Source organism: Diadema antillarum, unplaced genomic scaffold (assembly GCF_040938485.1).
Source record: "Diadema antillarum isolate AM-2024a unplaced genomic scaffold, OU_Dant_1.0 seq00000728_RagTag, whole genome shotgun sequence".
In the NCBI taxonomy this organism is placed as follows: Eukaryota; Metazoa; Echinodermata; class Echinoidea; order Diadematoida; family Diadematidae; genus Diadema; species Diadema antillarum.
The window spans coordinates 197,053-219,459 of record NW_027271630.1 but is presented as its reverse complement, the minus strand read 5'-3'; the positions used below and the strand labels follow the sequence as shown (position 1 = coordinate 219,459).

Here is a 22,407-nt window from a genome sequence, read left to right as displayed (position 1 = left end):
TTTCTGCATTGTTTCTGTGAGAATATGCCCCTCACAACGTTCATTACATCTCCGTGAAAATGTCGCATTTAGTGGCATTTTAGCGGCGATTTATCTGTGTTGTATTGAGCATTAGCGAAGGCTTCCGCGCTTCGCGCGGGAGGGGGAACCCCCCTCCCGTACCCACCCCCAGAACAGCGCGCATAAATGCCGACAAGCGTGAAGAAATTCCTGGCGAGAACCCTGTTAACCCGTTAAGGACGGTTTGATTTTGCTACAACAGGCATTTCCCATAGATGCTTGCCCAAGTATACTCTAGACTCATTCTCTTATTATGGGTTAAATTGTCATTTTCTGTCCAAATTTATGGTGTTTTTTTTTGTTGTTGATTTGTTCAAGAGGAATCTTTGAGAACAACTTTATTTTTTCAACGGATTTGAAATCTGTTCACAGGTACCTGTATGTGCGAGCCGTTAGCAGTGTAGCCTTTTGACAAGGCACTCTCACTGCACGACATCGTTTGGCACCTGAAAGTCTATAGTTATTGAGTTGATTGTTGTCAGACAGGTAGGTCACTTTTCTCTGCTGGGCGCGTTTCACTCAAACTCCATTTCCTCGCTACAACACAGCGGAAGGGCGTTGTCGAAAGGCTTAAAACATTGCGATTCCTCATGCTTATTTAAATCGCTGATGCGCAATGTGTCATGCACAGGCCATTTCAAAAAATGAAGGAAGGAATGGGGGGAATGGAGATAAACTCATAGAAAAATGTCTTTTCAGGACCATGGGATCAGTGTGTGTGTGTGTGTGTGTGTGTTTGTGTGTGTGTGTGTGTGTGTGTGTGTGTGTGATGTCACCACATTGGATTGCACAACACTGCACATTTGCACTAGTCCGATATCGATGGTCCCTGACCAGTAAAAATCACTGTCGGACCTGTAACTTCTTTTCTGGAATTTACCAGTTAAAAATGGAAACAACTGGTACCTTCTGGTCCAAGAAGAAAGGGGTTAGTATGCAGCCCTAGATCACATGACAGTTTTTTTGTTTTCATTTATCAGCGGTGCTATGTTTTGTAGGGCTGGTGTTATGTTTTTCTTTCCTTCATTTCCATTTTATTATCCTTTACAAAGAACAGTGTCAGGATCAGAATGGTGACTAAATATATTAGTTTTCATCCCCATAATCCAGGAAGAAACATCATCATGGACTTCATTCCAAGGGCAGTGGCAAATAGAAGGACAACAAACAGACCTATCACGCCAAGTTCAAAGAAGGTTGTGTCAGCCCAAGGTCTTAAACTTAATGTAGATTCAGTCCATCAATGTCTCCCTACTAGAGAAGCTCACAGTGGTCCCATATCAAAGCAACAGCAAAATGATTGTGGTGGATTGCTGTCACTGCATGGAAAATCCCAGCCCAAGAGTCGCAATGCTGGGTCTCAGCCATGTGGACATCCTGCATTTAGATCCAAGCAGTTTGAGATGGAAAGTAACAATGTAGGGAGGACAAATGAAATGAAACGTGCTTGCGACCCACAAGCTTCACAGACTGTCCAGATTCAGGATGGCAACAGCTGCAGTTTAGATAAACCTGTTGGAGCAGTAGTTACTGCTGATCAGCAATCTAAGGCTGCGGATGCATACAGTACTCAAAGCTCTATGTGTGCTATGAGGAACATCACTCCTTGTGAATCTGTCCAGGACACACAAGTGAATATCAACAAGGACTGTAGATCAGGAGGAACTGGTCTGGCTGAGTTGCAAACAAGAAGTTTCCAGCAATTTCAGCAGCTGCAAAATCAGATACTGACACATATTTCAAAATCTGAAAAGAAGGAGAGAGAAAATTATCAAATTTTGAATGATCAGAGTGGGCAGGGGAGTAGCAGAGATGGAATTTCTGAGGATGTTCACCATGCATCTGGGTCATCGACCACCAAGGCGGACAGCAAGCATGCAAGGACAGGCAGTGATGATTCATCACTGATAGATCGTGGGGATGTAAAAATGGAGGATAAACAGTCAGAGACTTGTTACCTGGATGAAGAGTTGGCTGATGACAGGCCTCCTGTAATCTCATTTAGCAAGCTTCAGCGATGGCCAGAGATGGAGGAGCCTGTTTGTATTGTTTGTGGGCGCTATGGGGAGTACATCTGTGATCAGACTGAAGCTGATGTGTGTAGCCTGGAGTGCAAAGCAAGAAATCTGACAAGGATGGGACTACAATCAACTCCAAACATTCAGGTAATTATCTTTACATATCATACATCGGTCATAGACATTGATTGTGGAACAGAAATAGTGAAAGTAAAATTCATTTATGTATCTGATTAAACACTTTCCCTTGATATCATAGGTAGTTACTTCGGAATAAAAATGTAATGAATTTAGTGATACATAAAGTACCATTTGTGTTAATTTGCACATCATCTGCAAGCAGTGTGTTGGCAAAAATGTGAGCTCGGATTTAGGAAAGTAGAATTTCATTGAGAACTAAGACATGCCAAAAGATGCTCCCACAGCAAGTTAACCTTTGTTTGTTTGTTGTTGTTTTTTCAGGCCATCAACAGACATTTGTACAGAATGTTACGAAGAGGATGTTTGAGAGATCAGACCATGTATGAATACATTCAAGCTGTCAAGTTACCCTCTTCCCCAGAAAAACTTTGTGTGCATCTCACTTGCCTTCGTCATTACTTTGCAGGTGATATGATTATGATATCTGAGTGATGAATCTAATATCATATCTCATTGAAGGTCAGACAGACATACAGAAAAACACAGCCTTCAGCATTGATGTGTGAGCTGGCAATATGTATGATGACTATTAGGACAAGCAATTTGCTGAGTGTTAGTAACTAAAATGTCTTGCATACTAGGCTGCTGAATTGGAACCTGCAGAAGATGACAGTAACACATCTCAGAGTGAGGAGACAACATCCAGGCAACCAACAGATAACCTCCAGGGTCTGTACATCTACAGTGAGCACAGCAGCATTTCCAGTCTTTCTCATGAGCAGGTCCAAGATATCCGAAATGAGGCAGGCACTCACAAATTCTTATTCTATTTGCACATCATTTGATGTAGACTAGAAATGCCAGCATAACTTATTTGCAACTTTTTGTGATGAGACTTCCATCGAAAAGGATGGTGGGTTCAGATTTCTATGAATTCTGTGGTTGCATATAAAAGTTCAACAAAATGTGTAAAGGAATTCCAGTGTCATTGTATGAAACATGGTCTGATCATATTTGTTAGCATAGGAGCACACATGATTTCATCATGGTAGAGAGAGCTACTTTACTGTCATGCCAGCATACAAACTTATGATACCACCTAATCGCGTCAAACCTAGTACCACTTTTTTTGAAAACCCTGACTTGAATTAATGCTGTGCTATTAATCATTCTTGAGTAATTTTAAAGGTGAGCACCCTCAAATTGTGAATAGATGCTTCATTTCTCTTTCTTTCAGTGTAGGGCTATCTAGTAGTTAATTGGAGGCAATCGCTGAAGCGAGCCATTACCACCATTCTTTTGTCTAGAAGCATTGTCTGATTTATCTTTTTGTACAGATTAATTGTCTTCTTGGAAACCTATTGTTAGACTTAAACTTAAGTTACAAGAATCATTCTTAAGGGTTGGGGATACTTGCTTACATGGTACGAGCGATGCCCATGGGGCCCAGGGACAGGGACCAAAGGACCAATATTGTCTTCATTGTAATGATTCTCTTCTCCAGATTTGCATACAGTGGAACCAAATCATATTGGATTGTTATGCTTGAAGAGGCTGGGAATGTAAGTTGTCTGTGACGGTGATAGTTGTCAAATTTGGCACATGCATTCTAAGGGGGTGTTACAAGTTGGGATGGAGGCTCGCTGTGCATCAAGCCCCTCTGGACTTTTGTTTCTTTGTGCCATGCAAAAATTTATATCTTGTAGACCGCATGTTACAAACTTTTGTGAGATTTCTGTCAGTGGACAACAAACTCAGACGATATATAACACGCAATTTAAAATCTATCAGAATCAATATTTTGACACATCTGCAATCAGTTGAATGTCTTATGATCTTTATTAAAGGTGATTATTCCCATTGTCAGTTTTTTTTTTTCAACCATTAGAATCTTATGTCATCTTCTGTTCCTTTTCTGCGATGTAATATTGCTAAATCCATCATTTTCTTCTGTGCAGGTGCAGATTTTTGTTGAAGGGGTAGATGTGGCAAGACCAATCATGGAGTTTGACCAGCTCAGCTTGCCAGAAAAATGTAAGTTGTAATACATGGAAATGTTTCATTGCCAATTTAGACAACAGCAATTTGCAGTGATTTCCTCTTCAGTCTCTCAAAATCAAATAGAACCTTTAGATCCACTAAAACTAGAATGATTTCTGGGAATCTGAATCACTCTTTAATGGCTTTCTTCCACATGTCCTGCTAGCTTGAGTCCATCTGAAATAGTTTGTATCATCCTGCCTAATATCTATATTTTTCAGCCCAGCACTCTCAAATTTGGCACATATTTAAAGGAGGTCAAGTTTAGTAATATTGTACCATCAAATTGAAAAATAATAGTCATCATGTGGGACATGTTTTAAGAAAAAAGAAAAAGAAGAAATCTATGATTTCAGTCCCTTTAAGTTGTGTACCACAAAGTTGAAATTGTAAGAGTCATATGTGTTATCATTCAGTTGATAGTGCTTCAGAGTGCATTACACACCCTAAATCTAAAGCTCTAAAGTGACATTTAGTAATTTGAAAATTTGCAAAAAAAAAAAAAAAATGTTGAGCAAAACAGAAAAAAAAGAGGAATGAGACATCTTGTAAAATGGTAAAATCTTACTTTATTTATTTCATATATAATTTTAATTTTTTTATTTTGATTGCGGTGAAATGGTAAATCAACTACAAAGTTATAGTTTGTGCGCTTGGATATTTTTGTGTGTGTTTGTGTGTGTATTATCTAATATGGTCCAAGACATGGACAAATCCAGCCTCGACAAATCAATGTCATAAATAAGTTTTATTTAGTATGGCAAATGGCACATGCTCTTTCATGTGCACATACTAGCCAATATACACTCCAAATGCATTATTAGCTCTCATGCACTTTGTAATTTACAATATAGGCCTTTTGCCTTGGTAAAATACGTGTAAACCTGCACTTTGACTAATATCTATTTGTCACACATGTGATCTAGTACAGTGTGGTGGTACTCAAGATCTTGGACTAAATCTATATGAATTGTACTTGTGCTGGCATGGCATATGCCACTGCATTCACACACAGGCTTGACAGTAGATGTTAAACTGATGTTTCTGTTTGTAGTGCAAGCCAATCTGAAGCTGTCTGGCTACCTGACTCCAACTCCCATCCAGATGCAGGCTATCCCAGTGGCTTTGAGTCACAGAGATGTCATGGTTTGTGCCCAGACCAGTTCAGGAAAGAGTGAGTGAAATTGTTGACATTCTTCCTTGGTGGCAAACATTGCAAAATATGTGTGCTAGTATAAAGAGTATTGGCAGCTGCATTTACAAAGTTTCTGGGAATTCTGCTCACAGAATGAGCTTCTGAATGAGCTATAAATCCATAGAATAAGCAAGTTCGTAATTAGCTCATGTGCATGTTGGTACAAATAACCTTTCTTTTTTCTCAGTTGGTTAGGCACTTCAATTATATTCAAAGCAACATAAAGCGTACTGGTAAGTTTGCCCAGCGTAACAATTTATGGAATTTGTGTTAAATTTGTGTGTATTTTGTATTGAATGCATTAAAACATGTTTATATTCGTATTGCCAAATACCAGGTTTGCAGTCGGGTGGATGTAATGGCAAGTATCATGTACAAGGATTGCATGAATAATCATTATGACAGATCCTTATCTCCGTGAATTTAAAAACCATCGTGCGTTTTGGTACCAATGACCTTTTTCTGCTCATGCGCAAAGTAGAACCAAGGAGGTATGAGAGAACACGAACTGGCTTATTACAATTTGCCATCTGCAAATTGACCTGGAGGTTATTCCTGCATGATAAAAAAAAAGAGAAATGAATAAAAATATGACTTGTGCAGAAGCTGAAGTTGACAGACATTGATGCTTTGTGTAGTTTCTTGTGTCCCAAAAGACTTTGTTGGAGAGGTAAACTAAACTCATTATTTCATTATTCATTGTAACACTTTGATATTTCATAATCATGTTTGTTTGACAATCTTGATAAGTTATACTGCACTTCAATCAGGCATGTAGCTTTTAGAAACCATCTTGTACATACATCGTAATGTATGCTTGGAATGATGATGTGCAAAGCTAAAGATATGATTCATGCTGCACTCCTTCCCTATATAGCTGCTTCATTTCTTGTATCCAGTGTGATGACCATCTACAACGAAGTGTTATTTGCTACCAGCCAGGAGTTGCAGTGGCCACATGTCCTTATTCTTACCCCTACCAGGGAGTTAGCCATGCAAATAGAGGAGCAGGCAAAGCAGCTAATGAAAGGTGTGCAATCATTCTGGTTTATATTTACTTCCTCATGTATCACATCCTGATGCACCATCTAGGGTCTTCTTGTTTGAAATCAATTTCAAAATAACATTATGTTGTTCAACTCTTACAAAAATTCACTGCAAGAATGAGATTTACACAAATTGTAATACTGTCATTAGAAGATATGCTGTGTGATCATTTGGTGATTGGTAGTGCTGTACATACTCAAACAAAGTTTAGGTAGATATTAAAATTAAAGGAGACAGATCACAGCTTGACTCAGAGTGGTCCGGGCGTAAACCTGTGTGGCTTTTCTACTCTAGCTGTGTGCCCTATTGCTTAAAGTGGATTTTCTCAGGTGTAGAATTTAGCTTTCTCCAGCCCAAAATTAGTTTTGTGTTACATGTTCGAAAATAAAGCTGAGATAGCACCAGAAAACGTCTATAGATGTCAGACTTGCTTTTGTAAATCAACCTACGTAGTTCTGCCTTTTGCATTGCTTACTTTTCGGGGGAAATTTCTCAAGAGCCACATCTTGAATCCCATGTCCTATTCAGAATGGAAAAAACAAAACAACAAAACATGCAGCATAAAGGAGCATGCCAAATGCTCCAAATCCGACATGGACAGAAGTGAACTGACTGACAAAATCAACTTTTCAGATGAAGATAATTGTCATACAACTAAATCATAATAACATTTCATTTTGGTGGCTCCAAGCCACAAGACAACCATCTATTCCTCATTAGATTTTATGTGTCTCATCTGTATCTAATCATACACTGACAGGATTAGCTAATATGAAGACTGCCTTGCTAGTTGGAGGACTCTCTCTACCCCCTCAGCTGCATCGCCTTCGCCAAGGTGTTCAGGTAATATTCTCTTGTCTAACCTCAATGCATCATAGCACAGCCTAGCCTGTTTTTTGTTTTTTTTTCATCTGTCCTTATGACTCCAATCACCATCAGGAAAAGGATAGGTAAGCACAGTGAATAATTGCATTGTGCAAAGGACAAAGAATTAAAGTGCCTTTTGAAAAATAACTCTGCATCTTCATTTTTGAGCAGTGATAGTACACAGTGTGTAAAGAAAGGAGAGGATTATGAGGAGATGGGTTATTCTGATTCTACATGTATGAGGCATGGAAGAGCAATTTTATGTATGCAGAGGCAAAGATTGAAAGTCTTTTCTCAGTGAAACAGGAAGGGTTATTTATGCATTTATATATTCATGATTTTATTCTGATTTTTACCAAGGGAGCCCATTCAGCAAATATTTGCTTCAATGGGCCATGTTGAAAGTAATAATAATGCATTAATTAATACAAAGTATACTGTACATATTTATGAATAGACTACGTTATGAGTTGCGCAATAAGTATTTGGTGACTTGAGTTTGTCATTGAGAACATACAAATGTAGCCTTTCTTTCTCAAACACAAAAGTTGGTCTTTTGGATTCCACTTTGCAGATGAGAGGTTTCCATTTCTGACAAGTCCACTTTCTACTTCTAATGAGTCATGCTGCTGGCCAGTGGCTTACCCAAGTTCAACTTCAAATTTAAAAATGGTTTCCTGCCCTACTTGAGAGAGAGCCACACAAAATCCATGTCTTTTTGGCATCGGGCTTAACCCTAAAGGGGCCGGGCTTTTTTGGCTATGCTCAGACGGATTGCATGCGTGAGATCCACGTCAAAATCTACAAGATTGTGTCATAAGACTTTTTAAAATAATCAAATCTGTAAATCTGCTTTAGCATATTCAACAATTGTACATCACAAAAACTTCCAAAACTCATTTCAGTTCTTATGTATTTGGTCTCAAAAGTTGCGCAAGACTTGAACAAAGAAAGTCAAGAAGCCTCGCGATGAGGCCTTCTCGCGTTACAGAATTATAGCGCGAAACGTCGAGGGGAGGCGGATTCCGCCCCCCTGCCCTTTTAGGGTTAAGCTCTCTCCCTTTTAGAGCTCACCAATTATTGGCTTCAAAGTGCTCAGTTATGATGCCCATCTCTGGTTTGCAAATTGTGTTTTCAGGGCCGTCAGACAAGAATCTATGCCTCTGACAGCATTAAGAATTTGATGTAACAGGTGCAAGTCTATTAAGCTACAAAGGATTCTTGTCCTGAGTAATACGTGTAGGTCCATCATGCACTGTGGCTTCCCAGAGCTACAGGACTAAGGCAGCCATAATTCATCCCATTTTACAAGTGCAGCTTGAAGCTCTTTCACTCAAATATTGCATATTTGAATGGAATCAGTTGTTGTAACACAGTGCTTGACCTACTTTTGTATCACTAATGACACAACAGTGGGCAGATGATATGCATGGATCATTTGGAATGATGTGTGGAGTCAAAACATTTTAAAAATGTGGCTTTAGATTAATAGACCAAAGATAGTTTGAAATCACTTTGATGTACATTGTATTAAAAAACTAGAAAAGCACTCTGAGAGCGCAGACCTCCTCCAAGCAGCTACTTTCCACCGATGATCTTGCTCTTCCCAAAGAGATTTTTCTCCTCTCCACCACTGGGGGAAAAGCTCTTTGGGCTCTTCCATAGAGATCAGTGATTTCCACCCATAGGTATACATGCTAAAAAAATTGCCCAATTTCCCAATATAGAAGCCTTTGTTACGTCATAAACCCTCAGCTGCGTGGCGCGCCTCGTCCTCGCAGAAAGTGGAGCACGCACTTTAGTGCTCGTATGAAAACCTCAAAATTGCACAGCTTGACCTCTCAAGTTCGTTGACCCTACCTGTCAAATAATATAAAAAATCCTTCATAAATTCCGCAAATATTCTCATATCACTACCAAAATTTAATCATCTGTTACTTGTGTCATTCTCAACTTTTCCTGCAAGTTTCATCCAAATCCGTGCACAACTTTTTGAGTTATTTTGCACACGGACACACAAACAAACTAACTAACAAACAAACCAACGGTAACAAAAACATAATCTCCTCCCTTTGCGGATGTAAAAACACACACACATATATTTTAGTCAGGTAACTCAGTGCAAGAATGACTAATTTGCATACATGTATTAACCCTAACTAGGCCAGGCTATTTAGGTAGATGATAGAGCCGGGGGGGGGGGGCCCAGATCTCGGCCGTCGACAGCGCAATCGTGACGAAAATTGGCACACACATTGCCTATGATGTAATCTAATGTACCATGAAGTTAATCTTTTAAAAATTTATAATTTATGCTAAATTATGCTAATTTATGCATGATAATGCATGAAATAAGACAATTTGGTATAAAACACTAGATAAAGCTCAAAACAGGCACATTTTTTGTGTAAATATTCTTTTTAATGTCCTTAGCAAATGTAGGAGAAAAAAATTGTGCAATCAGAAGAAATTTCTTAAGTATTTTATTGTTTTTTTAATTTCTTATGTATTTATTTGTTTTTTGGACTTTATGTTTTCGTTGTTTTTTCGATGAAATTTGTCCGCGACATTGTTCTGAACAAGAAAATACGTTATAAATTGATTTTAATCAATAAAACCTTAAAATAATCATGCTTTTATGAAATTTGCCTGTAAACACAGTTTGCATTGAAATTTGCCTGTAAACACAGTTTGCATTGAAATTGTACAAGAATTCACGTTTTGGAGCAATTTTTGGTCTGACATGAACGTACATATTTTTGCGCAACTTCGGAACCGCACGCCCGGGCATCGCAAATTTGGTGTCAAAAGATGCGGGAGACTCAAAAAGTCATGAAACGTTGCGGCGATAGCTTTTCGCAATAGCGATACATCGCGCGAAACGTCGAGGGGGGCCCTTGGAGCTCCCCCCCCCCCCCTCCCCGGTCTAGTTAGGGTTAAAGGACGAGTTCACCTAAATATGCGTGGATTGAGTGAATGCAGTAGTATTGGTAGCATACATCAGTGAATTTGGAGGAAAATCAGACAATCCGTTCAAGAGTTATGTTTGTTTTTTTTTAGTTTCAGTACGACCATCATTGGATGAGGAGACTACAACAGTATGTGACATCCACGCATGTATAAGATACAAAGAAAATATGAAGAGAATTCTACAAAATGTCATTTTTTATGAAAAGTACACATTTTCTCAATTTATGACTGACACATGTTAAGGGTAATACTGTTCCCCCTGCTTTCTGAAAGAGGTATGGTAAGTCAAGTGCTCTTTCATTTTGCTAGAAATGTTGAAATATATTGAATTCTGTTTGTATTTTCTATATATTGTCCTGCAATGATGTCACAAAGTGTTTTAGTCTTCTCATCCCGAGATAACAGCACTGAAACTTTCACCCTAACCAGGCCCCCCCCCCCCCCCCCCCCCCCCCCCCCCCCCGAGATCTCGGTCGTCCATCGCGCGATCGCCATGAAAATTGAAAATTGGCACTTGCATTACCTGTGGCGTAATCTACCAAACTATACGAAAAGAAATGGAAATTTTCATTATATTGATTAATTATGCTAATATATGCATAAAATTGTACATTTTGCTCTAAATCAGAAAGTAAAGCTCCTAGAATCCTAATTTTTGGTGATTACATTCTTTGTAGCATTCCTCTGGAGTCACAATGTACTTGAAAAAAAAAATCTTATCAAAATTAATTTCTTATGTATTTTATTGTTTTATGAATTTCTGATGTATTTCCTTGTTTTTCAACCTTTTGTTTTATCATTTTTTTTCGCAAAATTTATGACAGAACCTATTTCTAGCATAATCATGCTAAAATTACTTGATTTCAGCCTATGAAAGTGAAAATAATCATATTTTTATGAATAATGTGAGAAAACTCCAAACCCCATTTGCATAGACTTTATACACAAAATCACGTTTTTGAGCCATTTTCGGTCTGACAGGCATGTATAAAAGGACGTGCAGTGTTAAAACTGTATGCGCGATTTTCGCAAAAATGGTGTCAAAAGTTGCGCGAGACTTGAAAGTAAAAAGTCAGTGAATGACGCGGTCAAAAAATTTCGCATGGCGGAATAGTTACGAAAAATATTGAGGGGGTTGATTCAACCCCTCCCCGGCACCTTTAGAGTTAAACATTCATAACTTTTTTGAGGAATTGTCCAATTTTCCTCAAATTTTCACTGAGGTGTTTTACTGATATTGCTGTATTCAGTCAATCCATAACACATATTATGTATATTAAGTGGAACTTGTCCTTTCATGAATGGCTTTCTCTAATAGCCATTAAATTCAAAGACTCACCTGTATGATTAATGTTAGCACTTTGAATTGAATGTCTTTGAACATGTGGAAAGTCTTGGTGTACTTGAATGTAAATTGCAGTAGGTGTTTAACTTGTATGATATTTTTGTTTGTTTGTTTTAACCTCCTCCTTATTCTTTCTTGATTTGTTTTCTTCAGTTTATTGTTGGCACCCCGGGCAGGATTTTGGAGATCATGAAGCAAGAAGGTATTTATAAGGCCATACATGTATGTTGCAGCAAATTCTGAAACACTATTCAAAGTGTTACATTTTGTAGTATTGTGAAAAAAGAGGCCAAATGTGTTTCATGACCAGTTGTAGTAAATTCCTCCCATCAATAGCCCATAGACCGATCCGATCGGGCAGCAAGATCTGCCATTACTGCAGTGTCCCATGCACACATGCATTATGTGAATGCATGATGTACATTGTATATTGCAACAGGCTCGTGCTCATGGCAATATATGTCATGCATTGAGCACAATGTGCTTACAGGCTTAGAACACTGCAGTAATGGCAGGTTTTCTGTATATCATGAAATTTAGTGCTGTAAATGTGACATGAATACTTCACTAATTTTGACTGTTATTTGCTTCTTATGCATATCTGTGGTTTCTCAGGCGATAGATGATAGTAATATGTTGCTTTGTTTTGTTTTTTCATTTTCTTTTTATTTTAAATCTTATATCAATTTCTGTAAATTCAAGCCCTGTCCCTGGATAACATCAAGCTAGTCGTGATTGATGAGGTGGACACAATGCTGCAACTTGGCTTTCAACAACAGGTAAGCTGGAAGACTTCATTGAGTACAAAGTAGTATAGAAATATACACATTTAATTGACTTTTGGACTGGAAGTGACAAATTGCATTGTTGTCACATTTAATTTTACCAGCTACACATTGTACACTGTACTTTAGTGTTGGCAAAGAACATCAATTTGGAAAAAAAAAGGTGTTCACATTAAGTGATGTTTGTTACTGTATGCAAATTTGCTTCCTTGCTTTAGATTAAAAGTGCAAATAACACAAATGAACAAAACAAGCACATAATTTCATTTCAACAGGTGTATGACATCATGATGCACTTGCCCGATGAGCACCAGACATTTCTCACCTCAGCAACCATCCCCATTGCCATTGAGAAGATGGCTTTATCTCTGCTCAACAATCCTGTCTTCATCTCAGTTGGCACAGTGAGTTCCTCTTTTAGATTTGGCAGTAACTTGAATCCCTGGTACATGTACAGGAGGATACTTTAGATTCAGCAGTGTCATGCTGCTCCTGTAGCATCTCGTTTGTGCAGTTCTGGCCATATTTCTTGATGGATTTTATTAACTTTAGTCTGGAGGCGTATCATTGGGGGAAAAAAGGGTGCCTTGTTCTGTCTGTATACACACAAAAAAAGTTGATTTTGGTCTGCTTGTCAGTGCTCTTCTAGCCACATTTCTCATAGATTATCTTTATGTTTTGTTCAGAGGTTTTATCACATTCAAACCTGAATCTCTATAATTTATTTATTTACTTTTTTATGCTGACCATAGTATTCCATCTTTCATCAGGTCAAAGGACATATTTAGGTTGCTAAATTATATACACTCTACTAGCTACCTTTTTTTTTTTTGTGCAGGTCCATCATGGTATACTCTTAACCCCTATGGTTTGTAATGGTGCTGCCTAGTTCATATTTCACTTTTCATAGGGTCATAGGTTATAGTGTTGTCATGCACACTCTACAGGCCCCAACTGTTAAGATATTCTTGTGCAAATGAGGTGCAATACATTTAAATCTTCACTCCTGTTGTTTTTAGTGATGCTTCCTACAGTGGTCCATCCGCCACCATATCACATTTTTGTATGGACTGTAAGGGCTGTATTTCTTGATGGATTTCTATAAAATGTTGTATGGGGGTGAATCTACACACATATTGTTTTATGCCTTTTGCAGGGCCAAACATAATAAGTAGTTCAATGTCTTGTATGTGCTCTTTACCCAATGCTCTCTCAGCTGTAGACCCAGGTGTCATTTTAGTAGGATTATGAGTTAGTACATTGATTTTATGTTTGGTCATTGCAGATCCAGGGATGCCCCCCCCCCCCCCCCACTGGCAACTTATATACAACTACAGAACTTAGTTCACTTAGCATTAATTTCCCAGTATTTACATATTAGAAAAATGTTTGCTGTATGTCATTCAAAGAATTTAAAGTAATTAAACTGATATATGTGGTAGGGCATTGGACAGGACTTGTGGGAATATTATGTTACCACATTCCATTGATTCTATAATTATAATTTAAAAAAATAAAAAGATGATTGTTTTTCAGAGTTAATTTTACCCTTGTTTTATTCACATTGGAAGAGGCTATGTTCATTAACTTCTTTATTCATTGCTCATTGATGGAGAAACAGCCACAAGTTTAACAATTTACATCAAAATATGATACAATGCAAGCTTGAAACATTCAAATACCAATGTGTACAAATGCTGTGTTGACAATTCAGTCTTGTACACGAAAAATACTCATGCTCTCTCAGTTGTAGACCCATGTGTCATTTTATTAGGATTATGCTGTGACAGCCCTGTGTTTAACCATGTCTATTGTGATATGGCAAGACCACCACACTGCATCAAAGAGATTCTGCTCCTTCTTTCATTCAGCCCAGTACACCGTGTACATCAGTGAAACAAATCATCCTCTGGGTTGAAGAGCCATCCAAGAAGAAAAAGCTCTTTGCAGTTCTCCAGGATCCTAAGCATTTCAGGTATTAACCCTAATCAGGCTGGGCTTTTTTGGCTAAGCTAAAACCGGAGGAGGACGGATTCCGCCCCAACCCCCCCCCCCCCCCCCCCCCCCCGAGATCTCGGCAATCGGTGATGCGATCGTGACGAAATTTGGCATATGTGACACCCATGTCATAGTCTACGAGATTGTATCATAAGATTTTTTGAAACAATCAAATTCTAATTTTAATTAATTAATTATGCAAATTAAGCTCAAGATCATATTTTAGCCTAATTAGAAGCATTTAGAGTCTACTTTTTGGTCTGAAAGTCTGTTTTAGCATATTCAACAATTGTACATCACAAAAACTTCCAAAACTCATTTCAATTCTTATGTATTTTATTGTTTTTAGAATTTCTTATGTATTTCTTTGTTTTTCAACCTTTTTTTGTTTTTTATTTGAAATTGTCACTGACTACTGTAAAAGTGGTTTCTTTCGCGGTGGTTTTATTTTCGCTTTATGAGGTTGAACCACGAATTTAACATCACGCGAAAATGTTTCAAACTCATTGCTTATTTCAACGCTATCATTACCGACAGCGAATTTAAACACACGCGAAAAAGTCGGCACCGATGGAAACCGCGAAAGTTTCTGTGCGCGAAAGAAACCACTTTTACAGTACTTTTCTACCATAAAATCAATCAGTGAAAGTGAGTAATTGTAAAAATAATCAGGCTTTTATGACTTTCATGACAGAGCACTGTTTTCCATAGGAAATGTACACAAAAAGAAATGAAATTTTGTTGAATTCTCTTTATTTTTTTTATACATATGGATCAATTACTGTGACCTCGTGAATTGTTATAGCTTTTTTATCCAGTGATGATAGCATGTGAATGTAACAATGTATAAACCATTGAATGGATTTTCCATTCAATGAATCCACATATGTAGTGGCTGACGTGTATTTTTTTTTTTTTAAACTTGCCGTTGATGCAAAATGCATGCACAGTGATAATGTAAGAGCTCTGGACTGAAACCACATATTTTGGTTAATTAGTTTTAGATTGGATTAATATGGGGCATAACTAGACCACCTTAGATTAAGATAGGATGCAGGTACAATGTATGTTTACTGACAGCCTCCTCACACTAGATGCAGACAAATTGTGTATTGGCTCCAGAGGTGTTGCTAGTTGTGTGCTCAATGTAAAGATGATATTTGATAGAAAATTTTTCATTACCTAAAGAAAAAAACTACTACAACTTTCATTAGTATGTTTTTGTTTGTTTGCTTGTTTTTTGCAGTCCTCCTCTCATCATCTTCGTGGACTCCAAGATGGGTGCTGATCTTCTTGCTCAGGCTGTTGAAAAGGTGAAGGACAAAGTTTTCAGCCAACCTTTTTTTTTGTTGTTGTACTCTTTTGATATGCCAAATCACTCTTGTCTATGTTTTACCTAATTTTGTTCTAATGACATGTCCAGAATAATGAGGTGATATGTATGACTAGGATTATGAAATGGTACCTCTGCTCCTTTGACTATAATCAGTGCACAACAATATTAGCAGTGGCCCAGAGACACTAAACCTTGATGTCAGGCCACTTAATTTCAAAAATGGCTATCTTTTTGTGGCCCGATTTCATCCTTAAGACTCCAAATGGATTGTGGCGTTGTCATTTATTGCAGGCCACTTCATTTCTTTTTCAGACCACCTAAACAACAACCACAGCAACAACAAAAAACACAGTATAAGTGTCAAGCCCAGCTATAATGTAAGTTGGTACAGTTCTGTTTGGGCTGTAGATGTGGTATTACATGATTTCCTGAGTCTTCTTGAGACAACAGTTGTCAGGGTCATGTAGGCATAGATGTGGAGCCAATTTGAATAACCCTCGATGTGTATTTTGATACTGAAACTGTACTTTTGAAGTTATGCCCGTTCTGTGATACTTACCTTCATCCTTATGAATCCCATCCTTACGAATCCCAAAATCAGAGTTGTGGTCTTACAGTGGCTTCCATTCATGGGGACAAACCCCAAAGAGAGCGGATGGAGGTGCTGCAGCATTTCAAGGACAAGGCCTACCAGGTGCTGGTGAGCACTGGTGTCATAGGGCGTGGGATTGACCTCCCTGGTGTGCAGATGGTCATAAACTTTGACATGCCAGCAAGTGTGGAGGATTACATACATCAAGTGAGCATTACACTTTTTGAGGATACCTGTACAATTGTAAAGTATGATAATTGCAGTGTCCAACATCAAGTTCCCCATCTTCTCCAAAGATAGTAACATAATATGTGACCGTGCATCACGAAATGAACAAAAAGTCGCACCCCTTGATTTTATGTGAGGACTCACAAAAGGTGAAATGGGTCAACTGAGCAAACTTGATTTTTTCATATATTCTGAAGGAGCTGTCCTTCCTCATTGTTCTTTAGTTTGGGATCATAACATGAATGGGAATGTGTATTTTCAGCAGTTTTTCTGCAACCCTTTTATTGGGGGAGAATAGAATGATCAGGTATGTCTTAGAGTCCCCTTTTCATTTCTTGGAACCCTTTACACACTTCACTTACAAGTCTAATAACTTTTGAAAGGATAAGTCTCCTGCCTCGAAAGTTTGCATCAATCATGGGCAGAATGAGTTAATAGAACATGCTCAATTTCAGCTTAATCTGATAATCCCTTCATTGTTGTTGCTCCAGTGGTTAACATCCTGTATTTTGTCCCTTTCATTGCTCAGCTAGCATGGCTTGGTAAAGATTAAGCGCTTGAATAGACCCTGTACTTCAGAGCCTTTTTCCTCAGTTCACTTTTTTCCTGAGTGTGTGCTTTCTTTCTAGTATTTAGATGTATTATGGGTTGAGTTATACATCATTTTAAAGCTTAGAGTCTGCTCTGTAAGAATCTACCCTTAAAGAAAATCCATGTCTGCTGACTTTTTGTTGGTTTTGTGGTGCAGGGTCACATATACACTTAGTTGTATGTTTTTTGTAAAACTGCTCAAAATTTTCTCTAACGACTGAATGAATATCAGTAAGGGTACCAGTTCTTGAAAGTGCCTCATGACTTACATGTAGTAGAGGGAGTGGAATATACAGTAAACACTGGGCAGGATAAAATCTTTTGACTTTTGGGGGACTTTTTATGTTATCAACTCGAGTATGTGTTCATATGATTGATTGATTGATTGATTGATTGATTACTTACACGATGTTAACTACATGTGAGGTTATCTGTATTAACAAAATTCTGTTGTGTGACATTGTCTTAAATTTCATATTTCTCGCACTTTTATGGTACTTTCAGTTTTTTTGCTTCCATGAAAAGCACCTTCAGTTAAGCATTAAAGCAGAATGGAAAATGGTGCTATAGAAATTGTATGTATGTATGTTTTATTATTATCATTTATATTATAGAAACCACATATTTTTGTCCCATGTAAATATGCATGTATTACTATCTGAAACACTGATGCTGTAGACAATGAAGGGGGAACTGAATACTATGATGTTTTGACTCCAGTTGTAACTTCATAATTTCTTCCATATCATATCATGTCTTCTACAGATTGGGCGCACTGGAAGACTTGGGAACAAAGGAACTGCTATGACATTTCTTAACAACAACAGCAAAAATATCCTTTTCAACACCATATAGGATGGATATAGAGTCCAATAATGAGTGATATATTTTCTTTTGTAGTTTCCCATTTGTTACTTTTATTACCTTTCGTTTGTGAAATCGGCTTATACTTCTTTTTTTTTCTTCTTTTTTTTCCTTTTTTTTGTTGAAGCAAGATGGTGTATACATAATGTTTGATGACTTTATCTCATATTTAGCTGAACTATTAGTAGTGTACAGTGTATTATCATCCACAACTTTCGGTCAAATTAGTGGCTTATTCTTTTTTGCTCTGCAACAAAAGGGTTTGTGTGAATATTCAGTGACTGTGGCTATGATTGTTGCTGGAATGCCCGTTATTATCATTAAAGTTCCATTGAGGGTAGATTGAGGGTGTATACATGAGGAGATGCATCATGAAGCATACATGAGCTTTAAGCCTTAAGCTTTTATTTACATGTTAGGGCAAGCTACTGCAATATGTTGCAAACTATATTGTAGAAAGGTAGGAACATTTTCCAGAATATCTTTTATCTTCATTTGTCATTTGATGTTTACTGGAGTGAGTGTTTAATCATTATTGTGTGTATGCATGTACAACGTATGTGCAGTTGCTGAAAAAAAGCACCATCACATTGCCAAAGAGTCAGCAGTGGCTTTGGGTACATGGAATTGTGTAATTGGCACCAAGAGTTTACGTTCCTAATCCGGAGCACATGCATCAATCACATGCAAGGATTTTACAAGAAGAGCCATACAAGTCCTAGATAGTGAGGAAATCATTTGCTGTCCCCAAAATTGTCCTACTGAAGGACAAAAGCAGCATGCAGTGCTGCGATTTTAATGCAAAATCCCATTATCACATGAGTGTCAAAAGTCTGCACTATAATGGCTCCTCATTCTCATATTATATGAAGCAACACTGTTTTCCTTTACTAGTCATGACTTCCTCACAGCTGTTTTTGCAGCTGACAAGCATCCTCAAGCCACTAGGTGTGGTCCTCCCCCAAGAGCTAGTCAACTCCCCTCATCTCCACTACCAGAGACAGCTCCACCGCTCCAAGGCATCACAGAGAAGTCAGGTACCAGGCCACCACCCTAAACATGACAGGAGGGCATATTCACACTCGAGCATAACGGTCCACAAGCAGGATGAGCGAATTCAAAGGAAGAGAAAGAAAGAGAGGTGTGTCAATTCACCCATTTGCAAAATATGATCTAAGTCCATCCAGCAGAGGCAGAAAGATTGTGTTGAGTTCTTTTCTGCATGAAAGAAATGTGAAACTACTGAATTTTTTCATCTTATTTCCCTTCAGTTAGGATACATTCTTATCGACTCCATTTTTTTTTCATCATTACAAAGGAGATGAATAACCTGCTTTAACTTTGTTTCCTGTCTTATCCATTTTCCTGTAACTGTTCCTATTTACATAAGTGTTCCAGCACTTTTGACAATAATGAATCCATGACAACACCTTTCCTTTCCATCGGAGGTCTTTATAGTACAAGTTTTATTCAAAGTGTAGGAGTGTTGTATGGATGGAAGGCAAATGCCGCAATTTGATTGCAGCTAGGAAGGACATTATGCGAATTATAATTCCCTGTTCAGCGACTTGATGTAAATGAAATACGAAATTAAGACTTTAACGCATAAGATTCTATTTACATGTCCTGTACAAAGTTTCATTTACTGAATCATTGAACCTTATTTGGATTGATTTCACATGGTAATTGAGGGAGCAATTACCGGTAGATGCTTAAAAACGAGGAATTACAAGATGGTATATCTCTTGGGAAGGACAGGGCAATGAAGATAGAGTGTCATGCTTGAGTACATTGCCACTGCTACCAACAGACTTCAAATAGGGACTTAAAGATTGAGAGCCCTTTTCACAAATGTAACAAAATATTGAAAATTGAAAATTCTGCAGCTAAAACAAACAGTGACACATGAGCAACAAAGGGCTCAAATGGAAGCAATTTTTTTTAAGGTCTGCTGCTTATAAGACTCTTTATGAATAATATATATTTTTAAAATGATTACAAAGTATTTTTTATTAATTTTCGAGTTATTTTGATATGATGAAGATAAAGGTGCAAATATTCAAATGCGAATGATGTGCCTCCTAAACCCAACAACAGCAACAACAATACTATACAAATGGTACACAGCACCAAACTATAGAAATGTGGTTTTGTGGACTTGATGGGTCTCAAGGTACTGTATATACCATGTACTAGTATTTAGTGGGTTTAATTTTTAGCGAATCAAGACTTCTGACAATTTTGTAAGTGGTTAAATTTGCGATCATGGAGTACAGTAACGAACAGAGAAATGTATGTGTGCATGTTGCATTGACGTTGAGATCAGAGTCAATAAATTAATGTGCAGTCAAATTGCTTTTAAATTCGCAAATAGCACCCGACTCGTGAAATGCTTGGAAATAAAAACCTCACAAAATATATGATGCATACAGTACATTTTCGTCATCATGACATCCTCTCACAGACAAAGACCGAGTGATGTAATGATGTGTTCTTCATTCCTTCATTCTTCTACTTTTTTTCCTACATGCAGAGAGACTGTATCAGACATCTTGAGGCAGAGGAAACAAAAGTTCAAGCCTTGAAGCAACATCATGTAGAGAATGTGGAGTACATGGACAGTTGAACAAAGAAGACATAAAGTGTGCTAACACCAATATCAAGTCAGCTCAGTTTGATACATATTTGTGGAGGGATCAGGCCTCCACACAAGTAGATTAACTTTAGCGGACATATGAAGAGATGGGATATTATCAGTTCTGTGAGCAGTAATGTGTCTTTCACAGTCTCTGGAAAATGCTATTTGAAGACAAATATTCTCTTAATTCAAATGCAAAATGAAGACGATAAATGTTTGACAAAAGGTGTGATGATGAAGAGTAACTATATTTTCAGAAGATACTTGCCTGTTTTTCCCTTTGCTCCTCCTTGAAGGAGAAAATTAGATGAACACATCGGTGCATCATATGTCTAGAACTATGATCATGTCGCCTTTCTGTCGAGCCATAGTGGCTCTGTGCACTTTAAGCAAAGCCAATCATAAACCATTACATGTATATTGTCATATAAATGCAAAGGCTATATCCCAATCAATGTTGAATATATCTATTGTTACACCTTTGTCAAAGTTATTCTCTGCTTTCCCAAGAGAGTTTTCTGACCAGAGACTATGAGTCCATGACTGACCAACTAACTCTGTAACTCTGTAAATCTGTTGGCTGTACATGCTGATTGCTAAGAAGCATTGAGTGATGTGTTGAAATTGCCTCCCAGAAGTGAGAATGAAGTGACATTCATTGGTGTCATTTAGTAGTTCTGCTTCAGTGGTAAGAGGGCACACAAGAAATGTGAGGAAGATTGTGAATTCAACTTTACTTTGAATGGACAAACTTTGTCCTGCTTAAATGTGTTCACTGGAAAATAATAAAATTTTTGATCGTTATAAGAATACAGCTCAAGCTTTCACAACCATTAAACATAGTACATTTGTATATGTAAGGTTTGTGAAAGTGCTACAAATCAAATCCCCAACATCCTACCTATGATTTGTACTTGCAATGCCCATTATAGGCAAGACCAACATAATAAGGGAGTTCTTATGGCTAGAGTTGCAGCTGGGGGAGGGGGTGCTCCTAGGCCCCCTATTGATCTCACAACTTGACTCTGCATGCATGAAAGTTGGTACACAGTGGCAGATCCGCGGGGGGGCACCAGGCACACACCCCCTCTTTATTTTTTTGTCAAAACAAAAGAAATAAAAAGAAAAAAATGGGAGGGGATGCGTGCGCCCCTCTTTAATTTTGCAAAGGTGCCTCCCCTTTACGGAATTCCTGGATCCGCCCCTGGCACATACAACGTAAGAGTGTTCATGAATTAAATTTTAACATTGTGGTTTTTCTTTCTTGTACAAAGTGTGTTTGTTTTTATCTCACCTGAGCCAATGTCTCATAGCCAATGGTTCAAGTTTTTATTGAGCTAATGTTGCTATCATTCATTGTCCGGTATCTATCATACTTCATTCAATGTGCATTGTGCATGAACTTTTTTTACATTGCCAGCTTCTACTCAAAAACCCTATGATGGATTTTCACCAAACTTGGCAGGAACATCTATAGTGTGATAGGATCTCAATGTGTTCAAATATGGGACCTTTGAGGCCCCACACGGGCATGCAAGCCTCCAAAATTGAAGAATCTTTACAAAGACCTTGATCTCTAGAACCAGAAGTGATGGTGCTTACGTAGCTTGTGTTCTGAGTAAGTGCATTGGTAACTGTAATTCAATTTTGCTCATGGTGGATCCAGGGGTGTTTCCCCCCCCCCCTTGACCT

General features: G+C 38.0%; 1 protein-coding gene across 1 annotated transcript; it reads left to right on the top strand.

The window, feature by feature from the left end:
* The first annotated feature begins 1,668 nt into the window (after nt 1-1,668).
* On the top strand, nt 1,669-21,763 carry LOC139738194 (probable ATP-dependent RNA helicase DDX59). The gene is made up of 15 exons (XM_071648853.1): nt 1,669-2,225; nt 2,861-3,022; nt 4,178-4,253; nt 5,314-5,433; nt 6,332-6,484; nt 7,262-7,344; nt 11,837-11,885; nt 12,386-12,462; nt 12,744-12,872; nt 14,340-14,443; nt 15,713-15,779; nt 16,404-16,601; nt 17,979-18,045; nt 18,987-19,218; nt 20,611-21,763. The coding sequence occupies exons 1-15, from the start codon at nt 1,989-1,991 to the stop codon at nt 20,660-20,662; spliced, it is 1,806 nt and encodes a 601-aa protein (XP_071504954.1). The 5' UTR covers nt 1,669-1,988; the 3' UTR covers nt 20,663-21,763.
* The last annotated feature ends 644 nt before the right edge of the window (nt 21,764-22,407 follow it).

Bases quoted from the DNA above. Each gene is read 5' to 3' on its own strand.
- LOC139738194 (XM_071648853.1), top strand. From the start codon at position 1,989: ATGGAGGATAAACAGTCAGAGACTTGTTACCTGGATGAAGAGTTGGCT. The intron at 18,046-18,986 runs ATATCCTTTTCA...TGACTTCCTCAC, and splicing joins TCTTAACAACAACAGCAAAA to AGCTGTTTTTGCAGCTGACA. The intron at 19,219-20,610 runs GTGTGTCAATTC...TCCTACATGCAG, and splicing joins AGGAAGAGAAAGAAAGAGAG to AGAGACTGTATCAGACATCT.